The sequence below is a fragment of the Lichenostomus cassidix genome, chromosome 9 (assembly GCF_008360975.1).
Source record: "Lichenostomus cassidix isolate B80296 chromosome 9, HeHo_3.0, whole genome shotgun sequence".
Lineage (NCBI taxonomy): Eukaryota > Metazoa > Chordata > Aves > Passeriformes > Meliphagidae > Lichenostomus > Lichenostomus cassidix.
The window spans coordinates 16,509,286-16,518,988 of record NC_139490.1 but is presented as its reverse complement, the minus strand read 5'-3'; the positions used below and the strand labels follow the sequence as shown (position 1 = coordinate 16,518,988).

At 50.0% G+C, this 9,703-nt stretch overlaps 1 protein-coding gene across 2 annotated transcripts; it reads right to left on the bottom strand.

The window, feature by feature from the left end:
- Window positions 1–4,844: 4,844 nt before the first annotated feature.
- Window positions 4,845–9,388, bottom strand: FAM124B (family with sequence similarity 124 member B). 2 transcript variants are annotated; one of them, XM_085069643.1, is made up of 3 exons: window positions 9,250–9,388; window positions 7,008–8,334; window positions 4,845–6,015 (listed from the first exon to the last, which is right to left on the bottom strand). In XM_085069643.1, the coding sequence occupies exons 2-3, from the start codon at window positions 7,734–7,736 to the stop codon at window positions 5,422–5,424; spliced, it is 1,323 nt and encodes a 440-aa protein (XP_084925769.1). In that variant the 5' UTR covers window positions 7,737–8,334; window positions 9,250–9,388; the 3' UTR covers window positions 4,845–5,421. The 2 variants fall into 2 exon arrangements, with proteins under 2 accessions (XP_084925769.1, XP_084925771.1); XM_085069645.1 differs by having other exon boundaries at window positions 7,008–8,329.
- Window positions 9,389–9,703: the final 315 nt, after the last annotated feature.

The window sequence follows — 9,703 nt, the reverse complement described above, 5'->3', positions numbered from 1 at the left end:
GCTGTCATATTTTGTTATTCTGTATTGCTGATGTTATGGTTTGAGGGGTGGGGAATATCTCTGCCACTTCTTTTCAATGAGTACTAAGTATTTGGGGTGTGCAGCTTGGAGTATTGCACTGCAAATGAACAGCTTTCCCTGAAAATAAAGTTGATGGGGAACAGCTAACACTGAGGAGACAGCCAAAGGAAGGAAAAATGAGTTTTCACTTCCCTGAGGGCAAAAGAAAGGTGTTGGCAAGCCTTGCAGGAAAACACTTTCTGGAGAAGGGGACAAAGTGGAGCTCCAATGGGAACATGCACAGGTTGGGAAGCTGCACACCAGCTGAGCCCCCAGCCCTGACATGTGCATGCTCCACTCCTGCATGCCCCACCCCAGCTGGTCTGTCAGACTGGCATGTCTAATATTTGGAGGTTTGCTCAGCAAAATCCAGCACCAAGACTTTACATTTTGCCACAGAGTCCCAAACAGCTGCTGCAAAGGTGAGTCTGTGTGCAGGAGGTGCCAGGAGGGATGGGCAGGAGTTCCAGGAGGGATGGGCAGGAGTTCCAGGAGGGATGGGCAGGAGTTCCAGGCAGTGACCTTCCTGCCCTGGGCAGTGTCAGCAGCACCACGGGCAAGTCTCCTGATTGCCACATGGAATGGTGGGGGGAAGAGAAGGATGTGTGCCTCACATACAGGGTGCCACGGGGACACCCCAGCCCTCTGTGCCCCTCTCACAGCCCAGACCTCTCCTTTGGCTTCGTTTTGGTTTCCTGTTCCTCATTAGAGAAAAGCAAAGCCTCAGGGCCTTTGAGCTCCATAATTCACTGTGCAAGTGAGGCACAGAAAGAGTTCAGACATGACCTGGGAGGCTCTGTATCTCCTCCTGCTCTGCCCTGCCAAGGCAAAGGTCCCACTCCTCACCCCACTCCCTGCCCTGCTCCATCACGTCTGTCCTGAAGTGATCCTTCAGTGCTCAATTACTGATGAAAAATGAGAAATCATATCATTTTTAGTAAAACATCTTTGTAGCAAGCATGTCAGTACCATATCAACAACTCTCCTTGCACACAGCAGATGCACAGTAACCACTGCACATGACATTGCAGAGCATCAGTGGCTGAGGCTGCCAAAAAACAATAAAACACATTAAGAACAACTCTATTTTCCCCTGTCACTTACATGACAGATCTGCTTAATTAACTACTTTGCTGTCAGAGAAAATTAATGAACGAGAGAGAAATGGTCTTTCTTTGTTATTAGTACCTCTATTGCTTTCTAATCTATCAGGGTAATTCCATGGTAATGAAAGTGAGGATTAAAAGCCCCAGTTGCTGGAAGGGTGGGGCTAGGGGCTGAAGGGCCTTAAAGAAGCTCCATAAAGAGCTCAGACACGCTGGACCACGGCTGGGCTTGGAGATCTGATGGTGCAGGAAGGCAAAGCCTGGGGACAGGAGTGCAGATGGACCTGGCTGGGGTTGGCTGAGGGCAGCTCGTCTTCCCGTCGAGGCAGTGGAGCCACAGGAGCATCATCACCCACCCGGGGGGATTCTGGGCACTGCTTGGGCTCTGCAGGGCAGAGGAGAAGGGCGGAATGACGCTGGGACTGCGCTGGAAGCCCCCGTGCTGCCTGTGCTGCTGCTCCCGAGGGGTGACAGGGACACTCTGCTGGGGAGGAGGGTGACAGGGACACTCTGCTGGGGAGGAGGGTGACAGGGACATTCTGCTGGGGAGGAGGGTGACAGGGACACGGCGGAGGACAGCTGCCGTGTGCGGTGCTGGCAGCAGGCGGAGCTGGTGCGACAGGGACGGGCAGGAGCACCCCGCAGCCCCGCAGCCCCGCAGCCCCGACACACGGCAGCAACCCACAAACATAACTATAATAACAGCAACAATAATAACACCGATAACACCAAAAATAACAATAACCATAATAATCTGGAATGCTCTGCAAAGACCAGGAGGTGACAGGACAGCAGAAGAAGTGACCATCACTGCTCCAGCCCTGCACAGGTGACCAGCGGGTCCCTGACTGCACAGCCCGTGGAGGGGCTGGAGCTGCAGCAACAAGACAATTTCTGGTTTGTATTCCCGTTACAAAATCTATTTTCTTCTACCAAGTGGCTGAGAAGCTTTGTTTGAACTGAGTACAGAGCACGGCACCAACACAGGTGAAGAGAATAAAAACTCCCACCCCAGACCCACCAACTAAATCTGGGAAGCTTGGCTGTGCTCATAGACTACCTCAGGATTTACCAAGGCATTCATGAGAGCTGAGCTTGGCCCAGAACTGAGGAAAGAAAAGTGCTTTCAGCATTTGCTTCCCCAAAAGAATCAACCTTGCCAGCTTCTTTTTACCATGAGACGCCGAGCTTGTGATCTCCCTGAGCTCCCCAGTGGTTTCCTGGGTGCCTGCCTGCACCACAGCACCATGCCAGGAGTGGGGAGCAGGGGAGCACCCCCTGCCTTTGTGCTCGTATCCAGGCATCAGGGAGTGCTTCTGCTGCTCCAGGGCAACTCATCCCTCAGAAACACTGCTGTGCTTGCTTCAGAGGAGACAAAAGACACAATTTCTGTTGCCAGGGGCTAAAAAATAAAAAGCAACAGCAGTCATCTCTGCAGGCTGTGATCAAGTGACCCCAGAGTGAGCTCTCCTGCTTTTTCTGACCCCTGCTGCCCACAGCTCCCTCTCTCAGCACACATCCTGCTCCTGCAAGGACAGGTTTCCCCTCTCCATCACCCAGACTGTGCCAGAGGCCCAGGAGAAAAGCCTTTCCCTTTGGATGGGACTGTTCATCATCACCCCTTGTGAGCACAGCCATGGCAGCATCTCTGCCCCCTCTGGGAATGGGGTCACAGTGGCTCTCAGGAGTCCCAGGGCCATGCCCCACTGCTGGGCACAGCACTGCCTGACACAGTGCAGGGTGCCCAGTGCCCCCCAAAAAGTGCATACCTCAGAATTAAAACCTCTGTTAAGAGGGTGTGAGTCAATGCTGACCACCTTGGCTGCTGTCCATCAAGGTGTCCATCAGAGGAATCACCAGCTCAGTATGCACAGCACCATTACCCCTCAGCCAGGGCAGAGCCATTCCCACCAGACTGAATCCTTTACATCAAGCATGACACACACCAAAAGTAAAAATCCCACTGCATTTCCCTTCATCCAGTGTTGTGATGCCATGATCCTGTAACTTGTCAAACTCCCTCTTCAGTTTCCCACCAAGGCTGTTTTCCCTGCTGTGCTTTGCTGGGATCAGCACAGGGGATGGGAAGCTCTGGCTGAGCTCACTGCCAGCCTTGCCAGAGCCACACACCTCGTGCATCCACCTGCTCTGGCTGCTTACCTGGAGTATCCTGACTGGTGTTTGGGACAGAGACCTTCAGCAGACCCTGCCAACCCGTGCTTCTTTTTAGACTTTAAAAAACCCTGAAAGAAATGGCACAGTGTGCAAAGAACAAGTATAAAATAGAGGCTGCAGAGATATGAACAGTCTGGAAAACATGAATCTTTGCCTTCCTCTACTGAATCCACCCATGGAGAAATGTGCCCTCTGACCCAACACACCCTTGCACACCTGCCTCTGTGATACAACATTTCTACAGTGTGTATCCTGCACTTAAAATGCATGGATTTTACATGCTTACTGTTAAAAGCAGTCTTTTCAGAGGGTCTGCCTTTGGCTTGAAGTCCTTCTCTTCCATGATCTGTTGGAGGCAGGTGAAATTTTTATCATTGTCCCTTTTCTATCTTTTTTTTTTAATACATATATATATATATGATATTTCCCCCAATCTAGATATTGACCTTCCACCTCTTAAGCACCATCTTTCATTTAGGAAAAATAAGATTATGCTAAACAGTCACACTCAAGTTCCTTTGGCATGAGAGTGAAGAGAGAAGACCATGAAATCTTTCTTTAAAGCTGTTCCTCCCAGGAATCCCACTTCTGGCTTTATTCCTGAGTTCATGCCTAACCCATCCATGCCCACTGCAGGTCTGTAACATGCTCTGCTCTGATCCCCCTCCTCTCCCCATGTGCCCCCCAGCCCACCCTCACACACACCCCAGCCAGCCCCTGCAAGCTCCTCTTGGCTGCTTCCCCACTGACTAGAGATTTTCTCCAGCTCTGAAAAGCCCTGGCTGAGTTTCTAGTGTGCTAGGGAAGATTAAATAATCACCCTTGTAGATGTAAAATATCACAGGATGATTCATTAAAAAGTCCACAATTTTTGCAGAGCTTGTGAAAACCTGGGGGATGTTTGTAGGTGTCCAGTGAAGGAAGTGTCCCCTTCTGCAGGTTTCAGCCCCCAGATTTAAGGGTCCATGAGCATCACTTGCAGGGCAGCACCAGCTGGCAGGGCCCAGAGAATGGACCATTCTATACCACCCCCACCCCCCAGAATTCAGATATATTTATGGGAGAAAACACCTCTTTGTTGTGCTGTTTGGAAGGTAAGTATGATCAGATGTGGCTTTTCTTTGAATAATTTCACTCCTCCTTCATATTCTTCCCATCTCTTTCCCTCTGAGATTTATTTAATCCTACTTGAGAAAACTGATCAAGATGGGAGTTATTTCAGCATCTGTTGCTGAAACATGACTTCATATCTCTAGTCCTCATTACTCTCGAGCATTTGGCAATTCCCTCCAGGATTCTTAACTTCTCTTGTCTTCTGTTAATTAAAACCCAGCTAGGATTGCCTGCTGATAACTGCACACTGGTCTGACAAAGCCTGGCCTGTTGCTGTGTTTATTTTGTTAAGTGCCACACAAATAGGCAGCAGCAGGTTTTACTGCACTGCTCTTCAAGTGTGTGTTTTTTGTGTACTGTGCTGAGCCAGGAAAAAGGTCTCACTAGAAATATTTTTGAGAAATATTCAAAAGAACATTTTTACGTTTCAAATCTTGCATTAAATGGACAACACCGATAGATTTTGAATAGCAACAACTGGGGAAGCACGAAGGAACACAAAGGAAAATCAGCATAGCCACTGTGACCATGCCACAGCCTTGTTGCAGTGTGTCCTGGCAAGGGATGGTGAGTCCCCAGGGCTGGGGGCATCCAGCTGCTTGGGCAGCTCAGGCAAGCTGCACCTTCAAAACCCATCTGAAGATGTCACTGTCTATTTTTTAGCATCTTGGAACAGCTGCAGGAGTCATATGGCTTATTCCTATTCATTGCACAACACACCCCTCACCTACTGTGCATTAAAAAAACCAAACCAAAACAACAATTTTCTGTAAATACAGTGTTATTGTTCCTGCTTTCCTGCAGCCCCTTAACATCTGTCCATGGGAAGTCAGTGTCCATCTCAGTGACCCCACTGCGAGGTGTCACAGCGACAGAGCTACACCCCGAGCAGCAGCAGCCACAGCACAGCCACAGCGCTCGGCTGTCCCTCGGGAAGGATGAGTCCATGCGGCACATTTGGCTTCCGTCATATAAAGAACTCCTGCTCGTCGTCCTCCGGCCCGTGTTTGGGGCTGGCAGGCGGTGTAGGGCAGTGCCCTCCGGGCGCAGTGCCGCTCCCGGCCGCAGCGCGCAGCCCCTGCTGTCCGTGCGGGTAGCGCAGCGCTCCGCCGGCGCCGGGCGATGGCAGCGGCAGCAGGCTGGCCCGCAGCGCCCCGCAGAAGTGGCTCAGCGGGCAGCGGGCTGTCCCGGCAGTGCCCACGGCCAGCCCGGTGTCCACGTTGGTCTCTGCCCCGCCGTGCCGGCCGCTGCCCGGGAGCGCAGCCTGCAGCCTCCCGCCCGCCTGCCTGCGGAGCGACGGCGCTGCCCAACGCCACCGTGCCGCGGGGACAGCGGCGGGACAGCGCCAGTGCCTCTGGAGGTCACTGCTGCCTTGCTCAGACACAAGCACTTCACCCGGGTCAGATTTTGTTCTGCCCTCCTGGCTTCTCCGCCCAGGATTACCCCTCTTTACAGGGAGAGGAGCTGGGATGCAGTCCTGCGGGATTTTTCCTCCGCCTGTATTATTGTGCTGCTGGGAAAGCCCGGTGCTCCTTTCAAGGGTCTTGGAGCTGCTCTGAACCTGTTGAAAATTAGAGAACCAGTTAACACATAGCTTTAGTTTGACCAGCACTGATGCTCTCGCCCAGCCTCACCGTGCTGAGGTCACCTGCAGCCTGTCACACCTGGGGAAGTCCTTGCCGAAATAGGCTGTGGGTACAAAAAATCCCCATAGGTGCAAACCAGTTTTAAAATTGATACTGAACGAGGCAGCAAGGGCTGCCCTGAGATCAGTGTTCAGAGCAGCATAAAATAAGCTAAACAGAGTAATTAACTTCATCTGTAACAGAGGAGTTCTGGAAGGAAAAACAAAAGGCACAGGATGGGCAAATAATTTAAAATCCAACTTACAAGAAAAAATAACCAGAGGTGGGAGGGATTGTTAGAATGGAAAGAAAGCCCACTGAGCTAAACTGCTATTCTGCTCACACGCATAATTCTCACTGCATATGATCTCAGCACAGACCGTCTTTTTTAAAATTTGTATTCATATAACCTCTGGACTGCACACTTGAACAGAAAAGGCAGAGACTTTCTAGGACACATCTCTTTGTCACTTTTGCCCAACTGCAACTCACTTGTGAGCTCACAACCTCTACTGCAGGCAGTGCTATATCAACATTACACTTACAAAACTTCTGGTTTTGAATGCCAAAAATCTGCTTTGACAAACATTTATACAGCAATGACTTATCAGAAAAGATTAGACTGCTACAATCATTTATTTGGGGCAGAGGAGGGAAGATATTAAGCTAGCATGCCCTAGAAAGCATTAATAATTTCCATTTCAGGCAAGCAGTAATGATGTTAATTTAACAGTATAAAAACATTCCAAGGATCAGCGCTTACATTTATCAACCGCATCACAGCACTGGCAGACACCGATTACTGCATTCACAAATTCAAAAGAAAACATGAACAAACAAAATCATCATTTCCATTTTGAACCATTCCTGCATTCCTTGAAGAAGAAATAAATAAACGCCCTCCTCTGAGAGCACTGCAGACACATACCTTGAGCAGAATCGTATTTCCTTCATAGTCCTGCGTTTGCCACCTGGTGCTGCTGATGGGAACACAGGGGTTGGGCAGGAGGGGCACCAGCTGCCCGAGTTCCTGCACCTTGAACTGCAGGGCTGAGGAGTCCCTGGGCTCGGCAGCCACCCCGATGGGCAGCTGCTTCAGGCACAGCTGCACGGCCACGTGTGGGGTGGCATGCAGCACAAAGACACTGAAGGTGCTCTTCTGCAGGGTCACCTCTCTCTGCAGGATCATCTCGTAGAGCCTCACAGCATCCTCGTAGTTATCAAAGCTGCAGTAGAGGGTGACCCGCAGGATTTCGGGGCCGCAGTGCACCCTCCTGATGCCCCACACGGGCAGCTGCTCGTCCAGGCCATAGAAGTCCTGCTGGGCTGGGCCACAGTGGGGGCTGTGCCCGTTGGCAAACTGGGCACGCTGGTACCGCCAGGGCGGGCGCTGGAACTGCTCATGCACCTGGAAAATCCGTTCTTCCCCCAAGTCCTCGTGCAGGAAAAGGAGGACAGATATTCCAGGAAAGCTGCAGCTCCTCTTGCGGTATCTCTCGTAGTATTTCAGTGGAGGAAGTCGCTCAGACACCAGGAAAAGGCGAATGTCCAGGCAGAGCCACTCCAAAAGCCGATCCAGAGTTTGCTGCAGAAGAAATGAGTGTCCCAAATGGGCGAGGAGATGCACAGTCATCAGAGACTCTGCTCCATCATCCATTGCAAAGGCTCCTGGCAAAATGGTAAAACTGACAAATCAGTGCCTTCCTTCTCCTCTTTGCCTCAGTAACACGAGGGAGAGACTTGAACAGAACGGGTTCAGACTCCTTCAGGCTTTGCAGTACCTGATGAAACACACAGGTAAGCACAGTGGATGTGCAGAGGTGGCAGGTGGAGAGTGACAAGGCTTTTAGTGAGCAGTCCCAGATCACATCCCAGCAGAGCTCAGCTCAAGGCTCATTCCCAACTCCAGAGCTCTGGTCACCACATACATGTGACCCAAGTGTCCAGAAACAGCTCTGTGTCCTCCTGCTCTTCTCACTCACAACTCAGGCCAGCAGAGATGAACAGCACTGGAAGACAAGCAGTGATTTTCCAGGATGAGGTGATGCTCGCTTGTCTCTTCTCCATGGAAGTGGCTGCTCCAGATCCAGCTGAGTCCCACCAGTGAAATCACTGCCTTTTGCAAAAGCCATGTGGCACTCGTGGCTGAAACCCACAGCAAATTTTCTTGTAGTCAGCAGGCTGGCCTTGGCTCATTGTACAAAGCCTGTGATCTCTGTGAGTCCCACCCTTCTGGGGCACACAGATAAGCTATTCTTTAAAAACAAGGAAGGAAAACAGAATAACAAAAGGAAAAAACCAACCATGTGAACACAGCAGATAACAATAAGGGCAGATATAAATCAGGAAAGAGGAGCTTTGGGAAAAAACCTCAACTCCTAGTTACACCCTTCACACCACAGGTAGCTTGCTGTCTAATTGGAAACCTGGTCCTGGGCTATTGTACATGGCCCATAAACCTGGGTACCAGGCTTTCCATTTTCAGTTCCCTGTTTGCTTCTTTTTCCTCCTTTTTTTCTCCTGAGATACCCATGTAATCAGCAGCCTCAAGCAAAGTCCAGGTTTTTTTCCTTGCTCCTTGGGTTTACATATTGATACCTAATTTAACTCACTGCATAAGCTACTATAGGAATGCTGAAAATACACCACTTTCCAGGTCTCTTCTATTGTCTGGACAATAAATCACACTGTCCCTTCATCTCCCTGTTTGCCAGCCCAGGAGCAACACAATACAAGACAAGACAAACCCACTTCCTATACAGAGCTGGCCCCACTGCAGCCAGTATTTAAATCAAAACTGGGGCCTCTGATGATCTGCCCACCTCCATCTCATTAAGAGCAGCACATCTCTCTCTGCTGATGTGCCAACTTCCCTCTCAAACAGCCAAGCACACAAAGCAAGTGGTTCACTGTGCAGAAACCCCAGCATTAATAACTCTGTTATTCAAACTCTGAACTACATTTTTTAATAGGACCCTAAATTTATATTCAACTAAGTAACATCTCCAAGGTCTAAAGGTACAAGCAGCAGTGTCTTGGTTTCCTTTATGGAGATCACTCTCACTGGTAGAAACTCACATTTATGCTTTAAAAGCTACACTGACACCTCTGTACAATAAGGATAGAAAAGACTGTCTAGAAAATGAGGAAAAAAATTATTTTGCACCCACCTGCAACACTTTGAGCAAGGAACAACTGCTGTTGGGAGGGAGACAAAAAAATCCAGCCTTCAGACAATTGCAGGAAGAGAGTGAAGAGAAGAGTGCAAGTGCTCATAGCATTAAAATGCTCTAGATGAGCTCTGAACAACACAATTTCACTAAAATATGGAAAAGGAAATGATTCATCAACTCCTTGCTACAGGGCAGGGGCAGGCAGTCATCTGCCTTCCTGCCTGAGAAGAACAGGGGAATTTTGCCTGTACAGGAAAACACTAGAGCTAAGCAAGCTCATCAGGGCTTGGTTTGTAGCTGGAAGGTGCTCCCAAGAGCAGCTTCACCCCACTCCTCCCCACGTGAGCATCCCCTGGTGTTACAGCCAAACACCAGAGCCTTACTCACAAAAAGGTTTAAGTCCTGAACCCCCACCAGGTGTTTCTTCTGTGCTTGCTAAGGTGGGACAGGG

Excerpts from the sequence above, each read along its gene's own strand:
- FAM124B (XM_085069643.1), bottom strand. The coding sequence starts at position 7,736 with ATGGATGATGGAGCAGAGTCTCTGATGACTGTGCATCTCCTCGCCCAT. Across the intron at positions 6,016-7,007 it reads GAAATACGATTCTGCTCAAG|GTTCAGAGCAGCTCCAAGAC; the intron begins GTATGTGTCTGC and ends AATTTTCAACAG.